We start from the raw sequence: 23,763 nt of genomic DNA, 5'->3' as shown, positions 1-23,763 counted from the left end.
GTGTAAATCAAGCATAGTTACGATTGACTTCTTCCTTGAAGGGGCTGAAGGACTTGAAATGAATGCCCAGCATCCCCAGCTGATGGCGAGAGGCCTCATGCTGTGGCCTCCGCAGCCCCCGGCCGTGCCACGCGTGCGGGTGCACTGTGCTTGCCATGGCTCTGAAGCACTGGAGCCTGCTCAGCACAGCTGCAGTGGGGAGGTCCCCGCCGGGCCTGGCGTGGCCAAGGGAAAGAGGCAGCTGGAGCCGCGCCGGCAGCACGATCCCCGCGGCTTGCTCACAGTTGCTGCCTTTCCCAAGGGCCCCTCAAACGCAGCCTGGGTCAACTCCTCCTGCACGGCTGTGAGCCCCTCACCTGCTCTGCAGCCCCTGGGGCTGACTGGCCGCAGTGGCCGTGTCCCGGGGCTGGGAGCACCCGGCCTGCGCCATGGGGCCCTGGGGAGCCCGGGCAGGAGCAGGGCAGGAAGCAGCCCGGTACGGCGAGGACGTGGCCTTGTCCTGCAGCTGTTCGCAGGGCACCGGGGAAAAGTGAGCTGTTGGGATGGGGCCGGCAGCCAGGCGGGTGTTCTGGAAAGCTCTGGCGGTCCCGGGAGCAGAGTTCTGCTGGTGCTTCCAACCGCCCCAGGCCTGGCCGTTAGATGTCACTGCCCACACCACAGTGGCTCCTTGGGATGCTGAACACAGGTGGGCTTCAGGCATTAAATCGATTTCTGTCTTTTTCATATCCAAAATATGTGGAATAAGAGGGCAGAGACGGGGAAAGCAGGGTTTGCCTTGTTCTTGGACAGCCATCATCCCCACAGCAAGAGAAAGCTCATTTCTCTGAGTATTACATCTGCTCCCCTGGGAAAGCTAGGAAAGCATCTGTCCAGTGTGAGAAGAATAAGATGTCGTCTGAGCTTTATAAAGCAGCAATGAAGCCTCCTGCCTGTGCTTCAGCTTCCTCTGCCCTGTCCAGCCCACCCCGGTCCAGCACTCCTAGCCTCTAGTGAATGCTCTTGTCTTCTGAAGGCTGCTGGGTCCTGCCTCCAGTCTTATTGCTTGCTTCTCTCAGGCCTTGCAGCCACTGTGGTGAGCTCCAGAGAGCTCGAGGAAAGTACAGGAAGGCCAAGGGTCGCTCCGTAACAGAAACCAGGCTGTTGTGGAGCGAGGGCATTTGAATAAACACCGCAGTAACTGGTTTTGGACGGTAGTGCTTTGGAATACAGGTGGAGAAAAGTTTGTTTGTTTAATTAAAAGAGTTATAGTGACTATGTCTCTGCAACCAAAGTAGTAAGAACTGGTGGTGAAAAAAAGATGGAAAAGAAAGTTTGTAAAAATCACCTTGGACAGAAGCTTCTTCCTTCTGTTTGGTTTGTAAAGGTAACTGAAAATGAATTGCAAGTGTAGTTTCCTCTGCATGATATCTCAGTAGCTTCCCAGCAAAAAATAACACCATAAGCAATTTCTAAAATGAACTCTTGCCTGTGGACTCAGACATACCAGTCAGGTCTATTTGCTTGGTTTTGCTGTTTTATCTTTTGTGGCACAGTCTGACGAGGAATTTAAGCCCCTACGAGCAACTTTTCTGACCTCTGTACCATCCTGGGTTGAGAACTCAAGGCTTCAGAGCAAGCACTGTTCACAGCTCCCAAAGCAGACCAGCTGACAAGACTGGCGTTTGGGCTGTGTGAAAGCTGCTGGGTGACCTCACTCCCCGGGTGGCAGAGGGAGGATGTGGCTCATCAGGGGCTGCGGCTGCAGCCTGGGGCTGTTCCGTGTGCCCAGCTGGGTGCTATCAGCTGCAGCCGCTCGCCACTCCTGCACTGCTTCGAGAATTGCTCCTGCCTTCATCTCAGATGTGGACATGTAGCTCCTGGCCATGAAAGAAAGGCATTTGCATGAAACATTTGAAATGCTGGTCTCTCCTCCTGCGCTGCTTCCCCTGCTCCCTGCCAGGGGCTCAGCCTTTCAGTCTCGAATGCTGTGAACAGCTGATTGCCTCTGCTCTTCAAGGAGCCTCACTGAAGCTGTCGGGTGAGGACATCATTGGCATTACTGTTTAGAAAAATCCCAGCTCAGCTTATGCTTTGCAGCACTTGATTCAGATCAGGTTAAATGCTGTAAAGAAACCCAGGGGAAATGGATGCCTTTCCCATCTGGGCCCAGAACCCTGGCATCAGTGCTGCTTTATAAAGCTCAAATGACATTTTATTCTACTCACACTGGACAGATGCTTCCCTTACTTCCAAGCTGCAGTCTTCTGCTTTGTTGAAAAGGATTTTTAGATAGATGTAAGGCTGGGTCAGTTCAGGAGTTTCTCAGAGAACCTTGGAGAGCACGGAGCAGCTGCGAACCTGAAGAGGGCAGCGTGTGCGTGGAAAACCCCCAGCGCGTGTTCCCTGCCTGGAGCCAGCACCCGCAGCCGGGAGTGCGGTACCTTGGTGGCTGTGGGATCCTCAGTCACAAAACGGCGGGGTGGCTCTGACAAGTTTTTGAATTACAAGCTTTGGAAAGTACCAGGAATGGTAAATTCTTTGTATTCAGTGTTTCTGCAGGTGTTGCACGGGGCCTAACCAGTCACCTTTATGCACAGGTGAGCATAAGGAAAAATGAGTGCTCCCCGGAGGTACATCTTGAAAAATAAAACATATCAGGGGTTGTGTGTTAACACGAGAACTTCAAGCTGGCTGTTACATTTTAAAAACTCAGGCAATTGTATTTCTGCAGTCAGGAAACTTTTGTTTTTGACTGCTAATTAAAGTATATACAGACTTAAGATGGTTTAAGAATAAGGGGTAGTTGGTAAAATTAGGCTTGATCAAAACTCTTTTGAAGTTGGGATTCACAAAGACAGATGCACTCATTGGTGGTTTTCTAAACTTTGACCCCTAGTCTTTAATTTTAGAATGTCATTTGTCTGTTCTGATCATAAGAAGTATGCTGGATTTCTGTGCTTTAACCAGGCCTGTTTTTTCCTCCCTCCTCTCTGTGCAGTTAGAAGAATGGTAATATTGCCATGTTTGAAATCTGTGTGATACAAAACTACCTCAGTACCTCTAAAAATAGAGAGGCAGGTTTGGCCCCTTTCCCCCCCAGTTTGCTTTAATTTCTTCAGCTGTCTGGTTGCTTTTTCTGTTACTAGACCATCCGCACGACTTGGCTGAGAACCCCACTCCGTGCCCCAGCCAGGCAAGTTCGCATTGCATTTATCTCATTAACTCAAGCTCCTTCTGTGCCTGGAGAGCCGGGGCTCTCCTATCCCAGCTGAAAGCCCTCAAGTGAACACCAAGAGTTAAGGCCAGAACAAAGCCGCACCACCGAGGAGTGTAAGTGAAGTGTTTGCTCTGCGGATGTGTGTAGGCTCAGATTTTCTCCCGTTGTGGCCTGTGGTGTCATTGCAGCACAATGCTCAACGGGTTCCTGTGCCTCCCAGCTCTGAGCCTGAAGTGGCTGCGTGCTGTCTGCAGCAAAGAAAGGAGAGGAACCAGCCCTCCTAGCAGCACAGGAAATCGGTATGAATAGAAGATTATTACAGAGCTCCTCCTCTCCCCCCCGCCCTGCTTGGACATACTTTGAACTTTGACCACTGTCTCACTTTGAATCCCAGTCAAAACCAGTATGTCTGGAAAGCCACATGGTGGGGGAGAGGCAAGTGAATGGAGCTGGTGTTTTCATACTCGAACCTCAGAGCTGTAGGTCTTGGACTGCCCTTTGTCTGTGTAAAACGTGCCATATCCATCACTTCCATCACGTCCTTCCTCACCACCCCCAGCAGTGGCAGTGACCTCAGCTCCAAGGAGAGCGAGAGGCAGGCGCTGGCGGGGGGCCCTCAGCCCCCCCTCAGTTCTCAGTGCACCATGCTTGCATTGCTGCATCTGGGCAAGGGCCTCCTCAAAAAGCTGCCTCAGATTTATTTTTTTTCCTGCAATTCTGTAGAGAATTGAAGAGTTTTGCTGACAGTTTTTACTGGTAGGAAGAGCCTGCTCTTCTGCGATCTCAAGTCTTCTCTTAAAAAGTATTTGCAGTTTTATTTCTGCCTTTTGAGTTTTGTGAGAGGCTGGGGGGCTCTCCACCTCGCCCACCCCTCTCCTCCACCGCGTGAGCGCGGAGCTGCCGGGGCAGTGAGCAGCCGGGCCGGAAGGTGCCTGCAGCCGTGGGTCAGGGTTGCCTGCTCAGTCCCTGCCACCAGCTGCTGGGGGCCTTCGTGTTCCTTGGGGGTTAGAGGGATGTCCAGGGCACAGGACACAGCTCCTGGCTTTGTGACTTGGACAGAATTGCTGTTTCTGTCACAAGAGGCACATTATGGCTGGGATCTACCAAAATGTTTTTTCCGGATCAGCTGTTGTGAAGTAAACTTGAAAACATAGTGGGACCTGGAAGACTGGGCTTTTCCTTGTCTCTTCTATTTTATTTTTATCAATGAAATCCCAAGCACTGGACAGAAAGTTATTTATTTTCATCCTCTTGCTAGGTCACTTGCCAAATGTCCAGATATATATCCTTCAGATGTAATATTTTTAAGCTCAGTTTCAGAAGGGGGGGGGGGGTCTTTAAGTTTTGTCCAAAACCACAAAGTATTGGAAGAAACATTGGAGACATTGGGATTTGGCCAACCTCTTTTCAGTGGTTCGTGGGGACAGGACAAGGGGCAATGGCCAAAAAATGGAGCCCAGGAAGTTCCGCACCAACATGCGAAAGAGCATCTTCACGGTGAGGGTGACAGAGCACTGGAACAGGCTGCCCAGGGAGGTTGTGGAGTCTCCTTCTCTGGAGATATTCAAGGCCCATCTGGATGCCTACCTGGGCAACCTGCTCTAGGGAACCTGCTTTGGCAGGGGGGTTGGACCCGATGATCTCTTGAGGTCCATTCCAACCCTTACAATTCTGTGATTCTGCGAAACTGCTGAGCGCCAGGCTTTGGTGGTTCTTCTCTTTGCTGCCAACTTCACTAAAAGGATCCAAATGTCTAGAAGTGCCTTGAGGGACGCCTGCATGCGGCACGGAGCTTGCCAGGACTTCTCTGGTGGGCACCTGCCTGGGTCCAGCCACAGCAACCAGAGCTGCCACCAGCAACCCAAGCCTCTCTTGCCTTTTGTCGTGTTTCTTCAGTATCTTCAGAGGGAGGACTGGTTCTGCTGCATGCACTCACAGCACTGAGCACGGCAGGATTACCGTCACCAGGGCCTTTGGCCAATACTGTAATATGCAGCAGAGAAACCCCCGTGATTTTATGGGTTGCTGATGATTTAATACCTGTATCTTTCACTCTTGTTTCCAGTACAACCAGTCATACAAATCTCTTGAATCTCTGGGTGTGATTTCTTTCCTGAAACTCTGAAACGGGGGCTGCTTCTGTGGAGTTTGTGCCTCAGTACAGTGGTTGGATGTTATCACAAATTACAGGGGCTTGTAGGAAGAGAAGGGTGACAATATGGTTAAAGCACGGGGACAGGAGCAGGACTCCCAGTTCCGTTTCCTTTATAGCTACAGATTGACTTTATCCTTTTATGGACAGGCAGAGATCTGAGATAAAACTAGGTATCGCAGCAGTGTCTTACAGTCTGTTCTCAAGGCCCAGCTGTGCTCAGTGCTCTGCAAGTGCTGCATTGTCCTCTTGCTGACAGCGAGGGTCGATGCTCTCGCTGTCCACAATATCTGGCTTTAACTGGGACCACAGCCTTTGCTCCTAAATGAATCCGTGCAGCTGGCTTGTGCCCAAGCTTGGTGTTATTGTCTCCTGGGATGGGCTGGTGGTACCCACGTGGAACAGCATTAGGTTTAGATCTCTTCTGCACCCCTGTGGTACCCATGCCCAGAAAACGTGGAATTTTGATTTTGGTGATGTTTTAATATTTTTTGTAGTTGAAATGTGCAAGGAAGACTGAAACGCTGGTGCTATAACCCTACAGGATGCTGCATTTGTACTGACATCAAGGGGCATGAGCATGTGCCTGCCTTGGGACATACTGTAAATATGCATGTGAAAGGAGGCAATCAAAGGCATAAAGCTTGTCGGACAACTCCAACACTAGTGACAATCACAGAAAATCAAGTCTGGCGCTGTGTCCTTCATGCTGTCTGTCTGGCAATGCACTTGCCTCTCTGCTGGACCAGGCTTCTCCTTTAGGAGGGCCTGGTGATCTGACTCCAGAAGTGAGCTGCAAGGAATACAGCTCAGTGCAGAGTGTGACGTGAAGGTGCAGCTCCTGCAAAGCAGTCAGCCCTCTGAGCATGCCAAGTGTGTGGGGTTCTCCTTCTCCCAAACCACCATCCTGCTCCCTGCTTCCTCTGTCATGCTCCCTGCCCTGGGAGGGTGGGAAATGAGGTGGGAAACAAGGCAGCACCCCCGCAGGGTCCTCTGCTTCCGGGTAGGCTGGGCAGGCGCCGTGGTTTCCAGGAAGCCTCTGCGCCTTCTCTTCTCTGAAACGCTGCATCCTGAATTTCGGGTAGCTGAACTCCATCTGGCTCTGGTGCTCATGCTGTCCTCCACCCAAGAGGTGGCCACTGGCGAGGCTCGTCACAGGGCTGCCCTGGCATGGGAAAGGCTCATCCTCCCCCAGGGCACCAGCAGGGACATGGTGTGAGCAGTCCTGCAGCCCAGGCACTCCTGGTGCTCTGTGCCCTCTCCCCTTCCCTGCCTGCTCACGCTGCACCACGTGGAGATGATCTCCTGCTGGAAGATCACTTATCAACTTTTTCAGTTTTGACTGAGCCCTCTGCACTGCTGAGAGGGGGCAAAGAGGCTGTCCCTGCCCTGAACACCAGGCTTGACACCTCTTTGGTGGTTTTAGGTGGGACAGAAAATGGAGGCTACTGGTTAGGTAGAAACTTCCAGCTGGGAATTCAGCACTTTGGGCCATTACTTTCTTCTGAGCTGTTCAGGACTGGAGCCAGACTGATACAAATTCAAATCATAGAAGGCTCTCAAATGCAGATGCAGTTTATTGTTTTTATGTATTTTTACAACACTGGAGCTACAGCAAGAGGGGAGAAATGAGGCAGCGAGTTTCAGAGGTAGGGGACGGCAGCGGTAGTGAAGCGGGAGCTGAAAGTGTTGTTCCCCCTGGAGCTGGGACAGCCCTGTAACCCCAGGGCCTGGGCAAGGGAGATCCAGGTGTCACGAATGCTAGGGGCAGGGAGGAGGTTGCTCTTTGGATCCCCCAGGAACATAGTGCGGGGCGGTAGATGTCCCAGCAGCCGCGGTCACCTCACTCGGGTCTGCCCTGCTGCTCTCGCTGGAGCCACAAGTGGTTTGGCCAAAGGGCAGCCTGGAGCACAGAAGGTGCGCAGTGCACATGGGTGCTCCCTAGCTCGCACGGTGAACAGGCTCAGTCAAGGTGCAAATTCTGCACAAAGCCCCCTGCTTTGCTGGAGAGAACTCCTTGCCACATCCATGAGGACCGGTGGAAGAAGTTTCCCAGGGAGAAGAGAAGCAGCAGCAGGTGAGCATGAGCCCTGGTGCGTGAGCTTTCCAGGGCAGCAGCTGGGGCGTGTGGAGTCACGCCGACTTCATGACGCTGTCAACCCAGGGAAGGTAGGGAGCAATGTGTGTGTAGAAGCCAATCCGGTTCTTATACTGATAGGAGAAGATACCATAGGCTTTGTTGTTGCAGACAAGTGGGCCCCCGGTGTCACCCTATAAAATGAGAGAGATCAGTGTTGATTGGAGGGAAGGGGGGGTGCATTTGCAAAGAACAGGGAGGCTGCAGATATGAGGACAGAGCTTTCCAGGAGAATTTGGGACTTTCTGTGGGTGTGGACAGCTCTGGGTCCAAACAGGACCTGGCAGTTCTGTCTGGGACCAGCACAGTGACAAATACTACAGCCTGAAGCATCGCTTCATCTCCACCCTTCTCTTGGCTGCACAGCACTACAAAATGCACTCAGCCCAGCTCTGAAATTTAGGGCAAACCCCTCTTCAGCCAAGCTGTTGTCCCGTTGTGCAGAATCCTGGATGCTGTGCTGCAGGAGGACAATGCAGAACCCTTGCCTTTTCTGTCCGGCCCAGGGCTAAGCACAAGCGTGGTACCCCTGTGAGGGTTAGATCCCTGGAAATCAAGACCCACGGCACCTCTTTAGCTCCTGTGCCAGGACAGCAAGAATGGGATGCTGGTGAAGAACTGTGGACTGACTGGGGGGGCTGACAATGACAAGCAATTTTAGACAGCACCTCTTCAGTGGAGGTTTTAGCCCAAACCATGTTGTGCCTAGGACCTGTCTGAATCCTGCCCTGCAGCCATCCACTCCCCATGTCCGACTGACCTCTTCAGGCACCCCAGCAGATCCACTGTTGGCACAGATCAAGTTGTTGGCAAGTCCAGGGTACACGGTTAGGCAGTCCCTTTGTTTGTGGATGGTGACGTTGGCTTCATGGAATGTGGCAGTAGGGGCCTTGTGGCCCCAGCCAGCTATGCTGCACACCGTCCCTCCAGAGGCCTTTATTTTTTGGAAGGAAATGGTCCTAACGTAGCTGTTGCTGGTAGCATTGCCTTTCAGCTGGGCAAGGGGACAGAAAATATAGAAATAAGTATTTTGTCTGTAAATGTGGTGTGCTGAAGGCTGTCCCCTCCCACTCCAGTGTCACAGCTCAGCCCTGCACGTAGTGAGTTCAGGCAGACAGGACCACATGGGCGCTGCAGGCAGGCAGTTACCTTCAGCAGGAGGATGTCATTTCCCTTCATGGGATTGGTGAAGTCCGGATGGCGGTGATACCTCTGGACTTCAAACATTTGCCAGCTTTCCTCTCTTCTCTGAATGTTGTGGGCTCCAAGGATGACAGTCAGAGGTTTGTGGCTAGTGAGAATGAGCACAGTGTACATCATTAACTTTGTCTTGGTGATGCCGAGGCATGGCCTGGAGGCATGGATTGAGCTTTGGAGAAGACTGGTGAGAGCAAGGAGTTCTGCAGGTGAGCCTACCCAGCCAGGAGGCAGAGTGAATTACCGGCTGACAGAGTGGGGCTCTGCATGCCTTGGGTTACTTTGCCTCCGGATCTTGAGATGAGCTAATTGCGTCCAATGCTCACAAGGACCATTGGCAGCAGGGGTTGCCTTTGGAAAGTGGGGAACGATCTGGGGTAGGGGGCAGCCCTCAGCCAGGCTGGATTCTTCTGATGCTCCTTTCTGCCCTTCAGGCCTGGGGCATGGGGGCAGAGCTGCCAGTACCAATACCCAGAGCATGTGTGTGAGTAGCTGGGTCCTTCTGCCTGCCACTGCCCCAGCTCCTCTAGCTGGAGGGATGGAAGAGAGCTGGGAAAGCAGCTAACCGATGAGATCGTTGAACTGTACAGCAGCCTGACAGGTCAGTGGTGGCAGAAAGGGCAGAGCCTGGCACCAGCCACCCCTGCTATGCCAGCAGGTCAGTGGCAGCAAGGGGAGAAGCTGGCCCAATTTCTGACTGTTCACATCTAGGAATGGACCATAGAGAGGGGAAAAAGAAAGATAAGCGTCCGAATGCGGGCTGGGGAGGCTGCAGGGCTGGGCAGCTTGAGGAGGAACTGCAGGCAGAGCCAAATTGCTGGGTGCCAGCCTGTCCTGTCCCTGCAGGGTGGACTCGCTCCAGGCTAGAAAAGGCTTTGTCGCTGAAGGAAGTGACTGGAGCTGTCAGACCTCCGTCTAGGAGATATTATCTGGATCATGGCAGCTCAGCAACCTCAATGTGCCAGGTGCTGTACAGATGCAGAGAAATCTTACCTGAAACACTGAGCTGCTGTCATCACCCAGCTGGGGGCCACCAGGAAGCCCCCGCAGAAGTGGCCGCTCTTCCCTTCCAGATAAGCCATGTAGGGCCTGGCAGGGGCCTTGGCTCTGCCTGCTCCCACCATCCGGTTCCAGGCGTGACCTGCGATGTATGGGGCTGAGGACGAGGGGTCAGGAGGAGCCGCCAGACGCGCTGGCCAAGACTCTGCCCTCCCCAGCCCTCGCCCCACCCTGCGCCTGCTCTACTCACTGGCTTTGGCCGGAGGACATGCCACCAACAGGAGGGCGAGCAGGAGCTTCTGCAGGTGCTTCATCACAGCGTGCTCGGCTTCGGTGGATGCCTTGGAGGTGAGGCTGCAACTGGGGTCTCTTCCTGCTCCCAGGAAGGTTTTATACCCTGAGACTAGGCTCCAGGAAACCGCAGAGGTCAGACTCATCTGATTAATCTCTCTGCAAACTGCATACCTCAGCAATCTGAGGGGGGAATTCAGTCAGCCTTGGGCATCAACCCACCTTCAGCTTGGGACTGATTTGGGGTGTCTGACACCCGTCTGGACCCAGAGCCAGTATTAACCCATTGCCTCCAAGCTGGAGGCTGGAGGGAGTGCACCCACCCTGTCACTTTGCCTGCCAGCATGTCCTTACATTGCAGCTTGTATTTGTTGTTGTGCTCTTGCATAGTCTTTTGATTTTATCATAAGCTTTGCAAAAAAAAAGATTTCTTTTACTTGATGCACCAATTCCAAGGAGGCAGTTGAGAACCCTCCTGCTGCTTTTCAGCAGGTGTAGTCCTGGTTCAAGGAACAGTCTTCACAAAACTGGTGTGAGTGTGCCCATAACACTGCCCTGGTTATGGCTGTCTAGGGCAGGGAGCTGTTTCAGCAGCTTCATAAGTCTGGCCCACAACAGCATGACTGCTGCTAGCACCACAAGGTCTCTGCTCTGCACCAGCTGCTGATTTGGAGCTCTGTTTTGTATGGCAAAAGACCCCTTTTTAAGTGTTTCTTTCCAGAAAATGTTCTTTCCAGTTTGGGTGGTCAAACACTGGAGCTGGCTTCCTAGCAAGTCTGATGCCCCATGGCTGTCCAGAGTTCAAGAGGCATTTGGGTAATGCCCTTAATAATATGCTTTAACTGCTGGTTAGTTCTGAAGTGGTCAGGCAGTTGGACTAGATGATCTTTGAAGGTCCCTTCCAACTACCTTACTGTACCTTAACCTAGGTGCGATTGTTTCCCATTGAACTGGGGGTTCACTGCTCCTTTACTGGCTGGTAGGAGAGAAGACGGGATGGTGCTGCCTGGAGCCAGGGCTGCCTTTGCCTCTGGTCTGTTGACGATGGGTGAGGAGGAGGGATGTGGGTTTGGGATGCTGCCCCTTCACTGGCTGCAGGCAGCCCGGTGCCGTGCCCGCTGGCTCTCGGGGAGGTGTCGTGTCCAAGTCGACCCCAGCCAGGGCTGCACCTGCTGCTCCTGGTGCCATGGGGGAGGACAGACTGGGGGCTGGTCTCTGGGGCACCCCCACCTCTTGCCCACACCGTACTGGCGTGCCTGTTCCCTTGCCCCACCAGCAGTTCCTTCTTTGGGCTGTGACGAAATGGGACTGATGCATCCTCGCTGGCTGCCAGTAAATTCGCCTTCCCTCCTACCCCCAGTGCTGCAGGGCAAAACCCTTTTTTAATCTGAAAGCTGCCATTCTCGTGCAAAGACTGCAGCAGCTGGAGCTTCAAGGAAAACCCTGACGTGACAAAGATTCGTACTCCGAAGATAAGCAGTTGCAGCCTTTTCACTTGCAGATCTACTGGTTGATAGCAGCTGTTAGCAGAAGCCCAAACCGTGGACCATTCTCTGTTTCCCCAGAATGGTGTGGGTGCTGAAGACAAAGGTGGCATCATCTCCTTTTGCCCCAGGCAGGGGCAGAGGGAGCATGAGAGCACGCAGCTGCGGCTGGACCACAGGCGTATTTAGGCTATCTCCTCCCTCTGACAGAAGTGGCTAAGTGGAAACCTGGGAAAGGCTATGAGTACAAGGCAAGCATCCTGTTTCCTTGCATTGCACACAGTTTCTGTATGTTCAAAATTTCCCACTGGGTTTCCCCTCTGCAAACCAACCTGATCTCCCCTGGAACTTGCATAGACATCTGGCATCCTGCACCAGGGATTGCCACAGTGCATCTATTTACTGGTGCACTGGCCTGCCTGGCGCCATCTCCTCCAGGAAAGTGCCTGGCCCTCTCCTATCTCTATAGAGACACAATCAGAGATGGTGTCTGGAATTAAAGAAAAGCCTGAGGCTCGGAGAAACGTAGTGCGGAGTGCTCAGACTCCCATGCAGGGGCTGTCTGAGGATGGTGCATCCTCTGTGGGGAGCAGAAGCTGAGCTCCAACTGTCACCTGGCTGAGAGCTGTGAGCCCTTCTGGTTTTGTGCTGCTGCTACCGCAGCCTATGCTGTGAGGGCTGAGCTTGTTTTGCTGAGAGGGGCAGGAATGTGCCCACAAGCGCCATGCTGACAGCTCCCAGCTAGGACTCACCCTGATTTTCTCCAGGGAAAGGGTCAGGCTCTCCTGCGATAGCTAGTCTGGGAAGCAAGGAGACAGAAGCACGGAGTTGGGCACCTTTGCAGACTCAGGTCCTTTACTAACACTTTCAGAATGATCGTTTCAGAGTCTGCATCCATGTCTCTACTCAGGGCATCACACAGCTGCTCTAGAGGAGGAGGACTGAGGACTGGCCGCTGGAGGGCTCATGACATTGCTGAAGTTGGTGAATGGGGTGTGTGCACATCGCTTCCCCTCACCTCCCAGCCCTCTGCCATCACCGCCCCGCAATGGACAGGGGAAGCAGATCCCCTGCGCAAGCGCTGTTTGAGCGAGTTAGCACAGGGCCCTGAGCTGTGCGTGACTGCTCTCCCTGGCAGAGGCCAGCTGGGAGCCCCTCACAGGAAAACCTGCCCACCTGCAGTGAGCCCCTACCCATCCCACTTGCAGCTTGGCCATTTTGCTCTCTATGGCAGTCTTGCTGTGGCTCCAGGAGCAGCAGCTGCAGCTCTTTTTCTCCCAGCCTGGTAGCAACCTGGTGGTCGCAGAGCTCCTGCTGCCTCCGTCCCAGCAGGCTGACTGCGCTTCTACCTGCTGACCCGGCCCGGCCCTCCCTCCTCCCCGGGACGAGGTGCAAGGAAGGAGGAGGCAGATATGCTGAAAAAGGCAGCTCTGGGTTTACTGTGGGTGTTTCAAGTGCAGCGAGGTTTAAGCAGGGAGAGGGGTGTCTCTGAAGGAAATGGGATCCTCAGTGGTACAGCCTCTTTCTGGTGCCACCTGGGACAATCCTCCCTTCTGCCAGCGTGACTTAATGTGGCACCAAACTGGCTTCCTGGCATGGGCAGGCAGTGGGACAGCCAGCAGCCTCAGAACAAAGAAACAGGCCCTTGCAGGCATCCATCAGGGCACTCGGGTTCCCAAGGAAAGGAGAGGGAGCTGAGCCTTTGGTAGGGGCAGGGAGGAAACCAGGGTGTCCCCAGGGCCGCACTGATGTTGCTGTTACTTCTTCATGTTTTTTTTGATCCAGGGCAGGTAGTTGGAGATGCGGGTATAGACCCCAGGGGGGTTGTCACGCCCGAAGGAAACGATGCCTTGCGCCACATTATTGCACACCAGGGGCCCACCAGAATCACCCTGAGGACAGACGAGACCAGTTGTCAAAGCCTCTGTGGGAATGGGTCCCACCTCAGCGCCCCCGCCCAGGCTCTGCCATCAGGGCCAGCCTGTTCCTGCCTGCCCTGATGCAGGAGCTGCCTGCAGTAGGCAAGCTGGGGCTCTGCCCCCAGGACCGCACATGGATCAGGATGCCAGGGGCATCCAGGGAGCCCATCCGTGTGGGCACAGGAATTGCGTTCCAGTCACCTCTCCTGGAATCCTGCCGAGCCTGTGCCAGGAGCAGCCCCCACTGCAAGCAGCCCCCTGGCCTGTGGCTGAGCCCTGGCCCCTCTGCAGCTGTACCTGGCTGGAGTCCCTCAGCTCGTGGAAGCTGCCGGCACACACCATGCCGGCGTTGAGGTGTGGATAGAAGTGGACACACTTCCTGCGGCTGTAGATGGTGACTTTGGTTTCAAAGAGCTTGCTGGTTTCCTGGTCCTTGTCGATCAGGCCCCAACCAGCTATGCTGCACTTGGTGCCTGTGGGGAGGTAGTTGCTGGTCTTGGGCAGGGGGATGGTTTTGACGTAGTTGTTGAGAGTGGCCTTTGCTGTCAGCTGGGAGAGAGCGAGGCTTTTGGAGAAGGCTGTGAGCAGCTGAAGGACACTTCACCCACAGAGACAGGGGAGGTACAGCGGGGCATACAGCACCGCAGGTACTGGTGAGGTGCTGAGAAGATGGCATGCGACACAAGCCCTGCCCATGCTTCCCTCCTGGGTCCCTCCCAATCCACCACCCATAGCAGAAGAAGGCGATGGCTTGCAGGAGGAGCTAACAGCATGACATGCTCTGCTCAGCCCCTGCTACGCCCACAGCCCCACTCCACCCTGCAGGCCTGCCTTGCCTTGAGCAGCATGATGTCGTTAGACACGGTGGTGGGGTCGTACTCAGGGTGCTGGTGGTATCTGAGAACTCCCCGGACCTGTTGCGTTGTTTCTGGTTCATAGATGTTGTGAGCCCCCAGGATGACTGTGGCATTCCTGACCGCGGCAGCAGAGGAGAGAGGAGGAAAAGAGGTTGGGTCACACTTGCTTCCCTGCCCTTTCTCAGGCAGGTGGAGAGAGCTGCTAGGTGCAGGAGAAAGAGGAACCTGCTCCGAAATGACTCTAGTGATGGACCTCTCTGGTTAGGGGAGAAAGAGGGGGGAAAAGCTCCTGTACAAGGTACTCACCCCATGCAGTGTGCAGCTGTCATCACCCAGTCAGGGGCCACCAGGAAGCCTCCGCAGGTGGATTTCCCTATCTTCAGGTATGCCATGTAAGGGTGGGAGTGGGGCTGAGCCTCGTGGCCCCCCACAATCTGACCCCATAGAGCACCTGAAAGACATCCCACCGCAGAGTGAGCTGCTGAGGCCAGAGCTCAGACCAGCAGCCTCCTGTGCAGCCCCTTGCAGTACCCCAGCTTACTGGTATCGACCCAGGGGCAGAAGAACAGTAGCAGCAGGGCCAAGAGCAGCTGGGACTGGCACATCTTCCACCACTGGGTGCTGCTGCCAGGCTGTGTGGAAGTCTTAGCGTCCCTGTGCCCAAGGGCTGGCTTTATACCCTGGGACCAGCTGTACCCAGCAGCCAGAAAACCATGTGCGATGGCCTGATTGTGCTAATCAGAGCAGTGCAGTAACCCTGACAGTCTATCTGTGTTTCTGCTGCCCGGCCTGCTCACATGCCTGCATGTTCAGAGGCTGTGATCAGTGAACGATATGCAAGACAGAAAGGCCAGGGCAGAGCGCAGAATGGTGCCAAAGCCACAGTGGTGCCAGCCGGGAGAGGTGTCCGAGGGGATCTCCAGGGTGTGATTTAGCATTTCTTCCCGTTTGGTTGCAGGACAAATCACATCTGGCTGCTTCAAAGCGTGGTGTCCTCCAGCTCTGTCAATCAGACTGTCTCCTACTGCACCTCCTGTAGCTCCTGCCACTTGCTCCAGGAGGGGTCAGGTCGCTTCACGCTTTGTTGTCAAGTTCAATGACTGCAGGTGCTGCCTCTGCAGCTGGTCTGGCCACTGGCACACCTGTTCAGAGGGCTTCATCCACCCTGCTCTGGATTCACTGCTCCCCCCTATTCCCTGGCCTGAAATCACCTGCAAACTACACTGCAATTGCTGTCTTCAGCTTGACCCTAGCAAGGGGCGATTTGGCTAAATGCTAAACTGAGCACCAGTCATGCTGCACTCATCGCTTCCTGGCCTGTGGTCCTCAACAGAGACCGTCATCGGTGCCACAGGTGACCCTTGTTCAAAGAGTTGACCGAATCACTGTATGAGGGGCATGGGCCTGATGCTTAGGATGCCTATGTTCTTCCTACTTCTGGCTCTTTCATGGCCTCGGCTGGTGGCTGTGGGCACTTTCCTTCTGGCCCCTGGGCCTCAGCTGCCCAAGTGTGTCCTGTGATGGCAGCTGAGCCTGTAACTTGCATGAAGAGCTGCCTGACTCACAGGCTGCAATCTCAGAGGGAGCTGTGCCATACAATCCTGCATTGTTAAAAGCTGTCCTTTGTGATTGCTCTTCCTAGCCCTTAGCTACCTTCATTTTCCCCTCCTGTGAGGTTGTCCCACTTCGCTGCATTGTTCCATGCTCCCTGGAGCTTGCCTGGGCTATTGTGTGCGAGGCATAAATCTGTTAGGGTTAATTCTGTGTGAAGTGCCTGCTCTGCTGAGAAGAGATTGCATGTTGCATTCTGTAGTCATAACAGGACCCTTTACTGGAAGGGGCATGAGCGAAAATTAGATGCTAAAGAAAAGATCTTTATCAACATGGGAGATAAAGAGCAAGGAGTGACAGTCACTGAAGATGTCTTTTCCATGCTCACAGGCTTTCAAGAACTCTTGACTTTTGCTCCAACACAAAAGCATCCAAGGGTCAGGGGACAGCCAGACCAGAAGGACCACTACCATCTCGGGTGTCAGACCAGCCCCATTTCCTCTGTGCGGAGCCTGGGCTGCACACCTGCCAGCACCCTGCTGTGCAGGCATTGCCCCGCTGTTTACCCCGAGACCTCCCCGGCCCGTTTCCTGCACGGAGTGCTGCACTGCGACGGGGCAGGGCTCGGGAGGTGGCGGTTGTGTGAGCTCACCCTGGAGGGAGGGGTGCTGGGGGACGTGTGGCTCTGAAGCTGCTGTCCCGCAGGAGATGAGAGCTGGAAATGCCCAGGGCCTTGCGTTGTAAATAATCCAAGGGGTCACAATCACAAACCTGTCACAGGGGAGAGAAAGGTGTGACACCATGGGAGAAGGGCTGAGCTGGCCCACTGGTGATGTGGGTCACTGGGGTGACTCCCAAGTAAGCTTTTTGAGGGGAGAAACATTTTATGCAGCTGTTTGCTTTCTGCTTAATGTTTTTGCATTGAGGAAATTCAAGCTTTTAAAGAAAAACCAATTAAAGGAAAAAAAATCAACCGAACTTTGCCTTTTAAGGTCATTAATGTGGTCAAGACAAGACGATAGCAAAACTTTCTCTTTCATGTTCTTGTTTTCCTCCAAATGCAGAGGCTCACTGCAGTGAATTCTTTTCCTACAGAGACCCACCCACCGAATTTCAGTGAACAACAACTGTGGCTGAGACAATCCTGCCTAAGGGCTGGTGTCTTGGGCTTGGTGTCTTCCTGGCTGGGGGGCCCTGCTGTGGCTCTTTCCCCAGCTCCGCTGGGGCTGGCAGTACCCTGCTGCACTAGGGATGGGATGTGCCACTGGGAAGATGACCTGCTGCAAGAGACCAGAGCAAGCAACTGCAACCAACCGTCAGGAGCAATCAGTCATATCTAAATCGGCACAACTCCACCCTTCCTGGAGCAGAAAAACACCTGGGGGTGGTTGGATGCCCTGGTTGGTGCCCCACCAGGCCTTGCAGTGGGGACAGGATGCGTGTGGGGAGGGAGGCTGGGGGACAGAGCTCCTCACAGAGCTTCGCCCATTTAATCAGAATGTCTGTAAATACAGACAGACATATATATATGTCTGTAAATACATATGTGTCTGTAAATACAGACATAATCAGGGCTGTGCAGCAGCACTGCAGGAAAACCTCAATTGAAATCATTGATGTTTTATCTTGCTTTCGTAGCTTGCTGTCACTCCCCCAGGGCTGATCAGAACTCAAGTGCAGGAGTTGCAGCCCGTGATGCCTGCGCAGTGATGTAGCCTGCTGTCCTCTACAGCACCTTCAGCTTTGCACTAACGCTTCTCTGTTCAAAATGCATTTGCATCTCTCTTTCCACGGTTCTTTTTTCCATCAGTTGCATGGAGTTTGGTTGGGCAAAAATTAGTAACGTGTAAGGCCCAGCTTTTAAAAATTACTTGGTAAATAAAACTGCCTCTGTCATGCTGTCTACACAAGTAGCTTGCATTTGAGTCAACAGGCTGTACCTGCCATTGGGTAGAGCTTGAAGGTCAAACATATAAATAAGTTTAGACAGGTATGAGAGAGGTTTTGCGAATGATAAATCTGTTGACAACCATTAATTGCAGTCATCCAGACGTATCATCTGCTGATTGCCTGATGCTGGCAGAGGCTGGCCAGGGGAAGGGTTGCTTTCTTGCCTTCTTCTTGGCCTCTTTCCTGCACTCTTCCCTAAGTGCATGTGCTGTAAGCATGATGCTGAGCTGGAGCAGCATGATGCAGCAGGTAAGCATGATGCTGAGTTGCCTGAACCTGGCCTGGTGCAGGCAACCCTCGCACAGCTGCTCCCACTGATGTTTCTCAGGGCATTGGGACAGGACAGTGAGTAGCACCAAAGGGAGGTGGGGTGTGGCTGTGGCTGCTGCAGCCAGACCCCCCCCATCTCCAGAACAGTCCTGGAGCCTGACACCCTCCTGGGAGCAGGGCAAGAGCACCCAGATGCACTGCCATGCTGCAGGCTGCTCGTCTCTGGGTGCCCTTGTCTGCAATGGCACTCTTGCCTTCCTGCAGGCTGCAGAGGGCTTTGCAGCTTCTTTTATGGAGCTGCTTCATCTCAGCATGTGAGGACGCCTTCTATGGCCATGGCTCTGGCGGAGGGTCCAGGAGGTGGCTGCTGGCCCCTGCACCTCCCTGGGTCCTTCCAAGGCCAGCACTTGGCAGCTATCAGGCAGATTCAAGTAACTTGTGGTCTCGATCTGCAGGAAAGAGATGACAAATGTTGCAGGACAGCGTGTCCCTCCTCTGCCCCCTCATTTCAAGGAAAGAACATCTGAACTGAAATGGCAGTGAAGAAGACATATCAAGATGAAGCTCAGCTGGTGCCTGTGCAGATAGCAATGGGGAGCCACTGCAGAACAACAGGAACTTGTCCCCCAGTGGTGCCCAGCTGAGGAGGAGCCTCATTGCCCTCAAGCAAAGCTGGGGACATCCCTGTGGGGGCTGGCAGCAGCAGCTCTGCGGCAGGCATGTGGGCTGGGTTTGTGCAAGGCCCTGCTGTGGACCAGCCGCATGGGACAAGGGTGCTGGGATGCATCTCCAGCACCTTCCCAGAGCCAGTTCCCTATTGTGGATGTGCTGTGGAACCGTGGCAAGCTTCACAGGTACCTGGTCCCCTCTTCTACTGAAAGCCGAAGAAGCCAGAGGCTAGGGCAGAGCAGGGAATGAGGTTTTATCTTACTGGAACAGCTCATTATGAAGTAATCAGCCCTGCTTTTTACATAGCACCTGCTGTGCTCGTGGAAGGGGCACAAGGAAGAGCCTATAACATTTGGCTGGTTGAGCGTGCCCAGCACCCCTTTGGAGGGTGCACTGAGCCTTCCCAGCTGCTCATCTGCCTCCTGCCATCAAAACCATTTGCCTCCCACCTGCACCGTGCTCTCTGCAGATCTCCCTGGCAAAGAGCTCGCTCCTGCCAGCCATCTCCTTTCTAAGGCTGCTCAGTGCTGCCAGCTATTTGAGAAGCTACTTAGGACCCTGTCAAGGCAAGTTTCTTCATCTTCTGATCTTTTTAGGGACTCCCTGCCAATTGTCCTCTGCCTACAGGAGCAGACGTGTTTGCTGGAGGCCCAACCTGAAGCAAGAACGACCCGGAAGGACGTACAAGAGTCGCAAAGGCCCTTTTGATTCCAGTGCTGTGCTGGGAGCATCTGTCCAGCCCCTTTGGGAGTGAGCTCTTGGCGCTGAAGGTGTGCCCTTGAACTCCTCTCCTCTGGCCTGCACTGTACTCACGGCCCAGTCTTCCTGCTGATTTCTGCTCCTTCAGGCTTGAAGTCTGCTGACTTTATCAGCATGAGCTTATTTCCACTCTGCTGACAGAAAAGCCCAAACTGCCAGCAGAAAGGGCCACCATGGAGGACTGAGCCCTCAGCTCTCAATGAGAACCACTCCTTGCTTGCACGAGTTCCTGCAGCAGGAACCCCCTTTGCATTTTCCACTTGCCCATGTCACGATCCAGGCTAGGACCTCTCTGCTCCTCAAGCAGGGACTGACTCCCAGGATCCCTGCTTGCCATGCCAATGGGAGAAATCATAGCTCTCTGCTCTAAACCTGGGGACCTCTCCCTGACTTTGTGCCAGTCTGGAGTGAGAACAGAGGTGAAAGCAGACAGCAGGGCAAAGCTTCTGCCATGATCCTGAGTTGAAAGATGCTATTTTCTCTGTCTCTTTGCATCTGTTGGGTGGGTCCATCCTGCCAGAGAAATGTGGTTGATGTTGTAACTTCCCTTTTTTCACTTTGGTAGGTGGAAATCTCACTTATTTCACACAAGGAGCTCTCCCCGCTACGTACTCTGTGCTGGGCCTTGGACAAGCAGCTGGAGAACACTGCTGGCTGCTGAGCCTCCCTCCTGCAGCGAGAGCCTCGGGCCAGCCATGACAGGTGAGTCATGAGGCAAACTCAACAGCTGGGCTGGGAATAACGTGTTGCAAGAACACGTCTCCAGTCAGGTTTTGCAGACATAGGGAATGATCAATGGTAGATGTTAACGCTGCAGTCAGGTCAGGACCCCTGGCTTCTGGTCCCAGCCATGGCACCATGCCCCTTCTGCAACGCGAGGCAAGAGGCAGCAGCTTTGTGCCTCAGTTTCCCTGCATGGACCTAGGCAGTGGGAAGACCCTGACCCATCTCTAGCAGATGCTTGGAGAGCTGAACGTGGAGTGTGCAGCACCAGGGCACACGTAAGGCTTTGACCAGCTGGTTTCCTTTGAGCTGGGTGTAGCTGAGCCCCAGCTTCAAACACCCAGGTGCCTGGGCTTGCTGCTTTGATTGGACAGGACTTGGATGGATGCATCCTGAGAGACTGGCAGGAGACGGGCCCACAGAGGATCCCAGAAGGTTGCATAGGAGCATGGAGCTTCCTCTTGGAGAAGGGTGTGTCTGGGCATGGGTGGTGCGCAGGGCACTCGATGATGGTTCAGTTGCTCTCAGCCAGGCTCAGGAGTGAATTTCACACCACAAAAGGCAAAGTGGTTACTGCCTTGGGCTGTCTGGGTGCTCTTGCTAGCATTTGGCTTTGATCAAACCAACGGATCCCACCCTCTCATTTCTCCTTACTGAGAAATGGTGACAGCTGCCAGAGACCATGTCAATACTCTAGTTCACAACAGGAAACTTTATTAAACAACAGGAAGCCCATGCTCATGCGTAGCCTTACAAAACACCTCACCCTTCTCTCCCCTTGCTCTTTCAGTGCCGCAGGGCTGGCAGACAGGGGTCTAACTCTCATCTCCACGCTGGGCAGAGCTGCTGGCCTCAGGGCTGGACCTGTGGGGCAGACCCACACCTGCCTCCAGCCCTCAAACAGAAGGTCTGCCCTGCTCCCAACGCCACTTCAACCCTTGCTCCATCGTGCATCCCTCGGCTGCTGACGTAGGCTTGGAAGATGGATGGCCCAAGGCAGAGCTGGCTGGTGAATCGCTCCTTCCCCCTTCCACTGGGCTCTGCTCAATATCCCGAGCTCAGACTGGACCTCCTCGACAGGAAAGGTTCCTGCTTGCATCTGGCTGCCATGAGGAATGTGAACATCATCCTGCAGCACTATAACTTCACGGGGAAGCTGACCAACCGGCAGTCCCGGGATGAGGGCATGGGCCTCATCCGCACAACCTTTGTCATCATCAGCTGCATCATCATCCTGGAGAACCTGCTCGTGCTGCTAGCCATCCTGCGGTGCCTGCGAGCCCGGCGCTGGGTCTACTCCTGCATTGCAAGCATCACCGTGAGCGACCTGCTTGCAGGTGTTGCCTACCTTTCTAATCTCTGCCTCTCAGGCAAGAAGACCTTCCAGCTTTCACCTCAGCTCTGGTTCCTCCGGGAAGGCATCCTCTTCATCGCGCTGGCTGCTTCCACCTTCAGCTTGCTTGTGACGGCCATTGAGCGCTACAGTGCCATGGTAAGGCCGATTGCTGAGAACGAAGCCAGCAAGACCCTGCGCTTGCGTGGCCTCATTATCTCCTGCTGGCTTCTGGCCTTCATCATTGGGCTGCTTCCGCTGCTGGGCTGGAACTGTCTGTGCGACTTCAATGCCTGCTCTGTCCTCCTGCCTCTCTACTCCAAGAACTACATCCTCTTCTCTGTGGTCATGTTCAGCATCATCCTTCTAGGGATCATTGGCCTCTACATCTCCATCTTCCAGCTGGTCCAGGCCAGTTCTAAGCAAACTACTTCTCGGCACAGCCGCAAACGATCCCTACGCTTGCTCAAGACTGTGCTGATGATCCTGGGTGCCTTCATCATTTGCTGGAGCCCTCTCTTTGCCCTGATGCTCTTTGATGTATTCTGTGAGACACAAACCTGCAGACTCCTTCACAGCCTGGACTGGACCTTGGCTCTGGCCATGCTCAACTCAGGTGTTAACCCCATCATTTACTCCCTCCGCAGCGTGGAGGTGCGCCGTGCTGTGGGAAGCCTGCTGTGCTGCTGCTGCCTCAGGGTTGGGCTTTGCAAGCCTGGGGACTGCCTGGTCATCACAGACATCAACTCTGGCTCATCCACAGAGAGCTCCCTGCGCTGCCGGGAGAGCTTCCGCAGCTCTGTGGCCCTGAATGCCCGGCCCAGAGCACCTCTCTCCAGCAACTCCAGCATGATGAGCAATCTCCCCAGCCTCTGAGAGGCCATGGGGAGAGAAGGGATGGCCAGACAGCCCGCCAGGACTTCACGCTGCTGGTTCTGGCCTGTCAGAACTGTCTGATGTTCAGCTCGGGCTGACCAGGTGCTGTCTCACCTCAGCTGTTAACCGTGGCCAGGCTTTCCAGCCCCTTTTGACCAGGATGTTGCTTCATTGTGGGTGCAGCATGGGAACAGTCATTGCTGCCCCGATGGGATATGGGCACAGTCTGGGATCGACGCCATGCTGAGACAACTGCTGTGCCTAGCTTCCAGGTGGGCCCTGCTCTGTGTGTGCACACACATAGATGCTGTACCTGCCCCGGCGAGGGCATTTTGCCCCAGGACACAATGAGGGACGGGATGGCTATCCCCATCGAGACTGCCCCAACCCTTTAGGGTCAGGCTAGGCTGGCAGTGCTGCCACAGCACGTCATGCAGGGCTGGAGGTGACACCTGAGTCTTCTCCTGTAGCTTACAGCCTTCTGGAGTCACTGCAGTGGCCACAGCTGCTGGAAAGGAATGTGGGCTTGGTGTCTTCGCAGGGAGTTAGGAACTGGTATTGCAAGTGAAAATGTGCGTGGCTGGGGTCAGCTCAGAGGTCCCTGGCCAGGAGCCACGTGCCCACCTGCTGTGCAGCACAAACCTCTCACAGGACCGGCAGAGGGCTGCAGCAGCAGCCTGATGCCTCACGGGACTGCAGAGGTGGGCACTGTGCCCAGCCAAGTGCTGTGACTGTTTCCAGCCTGGCAGCGAGAAGAGCTCTGCTGTGCCTCTGGGCACGGGTCTGCACCTGCACTGACAGCCTTGGCACCACCGTGTGCAATGGGAGGTACGACAGGACGATGACTCTGTTGTCTGGTGCCACCATGGCATCTGGCCAAACCCCTCGGGTAAGAGCAGAGGTGTTGCAGTGCCATGTGGGTTGTGCTCCAGCAAAACCAAGTTCCTTGCACAGTGGCGGTGCCCATCACGGTAGGCACTGCCAGGAGGTTGAGCAGCAGCTTCTAGATGCCTTTCTGTCCTATTGTCTCCAGTGGGGTCTGGATTACACCTGAACATAAGCAGCACGTTTTGTTTCCTCTTCCTTTCTGGGACAAAAAGGCTGCATCCTTCCAGGAACCTTTTTGAAAAAGAGCCTTTTGCAACAGAACAGATTTGCAAGAATCACTTCAACGGCCTGGAACTGTGTCATCACTTTGAGGGCAGAGTGGGGTGGAGCCTGCCCCAAGCCCTGTGAAGTTCAGCACAGCTGGGGAAAGGAATCCCAGCAGCTTGGAGCTCTACCACATCTGGAAAAGGGGAATAATCCATGCTCTGTTCTAGGGGTCATCAACATTAGAGAAGTGAGGGCCCCAGGAAGCCAGACTCACAGCAGTCATCTATGCACGCCCTCTGCTGCCG

The 23,763-nt window shown here is 54.3% G+C and overlaps 3 protein-coding genes across 3 annotated transcripts; 1 reads left to right on the top strand and 2 right to left on the bottom strand.

Annotated features, from left to right (window-relative positions):
- Window positions 1-7,481: 7,481 nt before the first annotated feature.
- LOC118260049 (granzyme G-like) lies at window positions 7,482-9,995 on the bottom strand. Its single transcript, XM_035569959.1, has 5 exons — window positions 9,932-9,995; window positions 9,676-9,823; window positions 8,635-8,776; window positions 8,246-8,479; window positions 7,482-7,619 (listed from the first exon to the last, which is right to left on the bottom strand). Exons 1-5 carry the CDS (start codon window positions 9,993-9,995, stop codon window positions 7,482-7,484), a joined length of 726 nt encoding a protein of 241 aa, XP_035425852.1.
- A 3,218-nt stretch (window positions 9,996-13,213) lies between these two features.
- Window positions 13,214-14,837, bottom strand: LOC118260048 (mast cell protease 1A-like). Its single transcript, XM_035569957.1, has 5 exons — window positions 14,774-14,837; window positions 14,539-14,683; window positions 14,212-14,347; window positions 13,673-13,924; window positions 13,214-13,348 (listed from the first exon to the last, which is right to left on the bottom strand). Exons 1-5 carry the CDS (start codon window positions 14,835-14,837, stop codon window positions 13,214-13,216), a joined length of 732 nt encoding a protein of 243 aa, XP_035425850.1.
- A 6,299-nt stretch (window positions 14,838-21,136) lies between these two features.
- S1PR4 (sphingosine-1-phosphate receptor 4) lies at window positions 21,137-22,363 on the top strand. Its single transcript, XM_035569956.1, has one exon. The coding sequence runs from the start codon at window positions 21,137-21,139 to the stop codon at window positions 22,361-22,363; it is 1,227 nt and encodes a 408-aa protein (XP_035425849.1).
- Window positions 22,364-23,763: the final 1,400 nt, after the last annotated feature.

The sequence above is a fragment of the Cygnus atratus genome, chromosome 26 (genome assembly GCF_013377495.2).
Source record: "Cygnus atratus isolate AKBS03 ecotype Queensland, Australia chromosome 26, CAtr_DNAZoo_HiC_assembly, whole genome shotgun sequence".
In the NCBI taxonomy this organism is placed as follows: Eukaryota; Metazoa; Chordata; class Aves; order Anseriformes; family Anatidae; genus Cygnus; species Cygnus atratus.
Note: the sequence above shows the minus strand (reverse complement) of the source record. Positions and strands in the feature narration are given on the sequence as shown.

Excerpts from the sequence above, each read along its gene's own strand:
- LOC118260049 (XM_035569959.1), bottom strand. The coding sequence starts at position 9,995 with ATGAAGCACCTGCAGAAGCTCCTGCTCGCCCTCCTGTTGGTGGCATGT. Across the intron at positions 9,824-9,931 it reads ATGTCCTCCGGCCAAAGCCA|GTCACGCCTGGAACCGGATG; the intron begins GTGAGTAGAGCA and ends CATACATCGCAG. Across the intron at positions 8,777-9,675 it reads ACAGCAGCTCAGTGTTTCAG|CCACAAACCTCTGACTGTCA; the intron begins GTAAGATTTCTC and ends CATTCTCACTAG.
- LOC118260048 (XM_035569957.1), bottom strand. The coding sequence starts at position 14,837 with ATGTGCCAGTCCCAGCTGCTCTTGGCCCTGCTGCTACTGTTCTTCTGC. Across the intron at positions 14,348-14,538 it reads ACAGCTGCACACTGCATGGG|GAATGCCACAGTCATCCTGG; the intron begins GTGAGTACCTTG and ends TGCCGCGGTCAG. Across the intron at positions 13,925-14,211 it reads ACGACATCATGCTGCTCAAG|CTGACAGCAAAGGCCACTCT; the intron begins GCAAGGCAGGCC and ends GCTCTCTCCCAG.
- S1PR4 (XM_035569956.1), top strand. The coding sequence starts at position 21,137 with ATGGATGGCCCAAGGCAGAGCTGGCTGGTGAATCGCTCCTTCCCCCTT.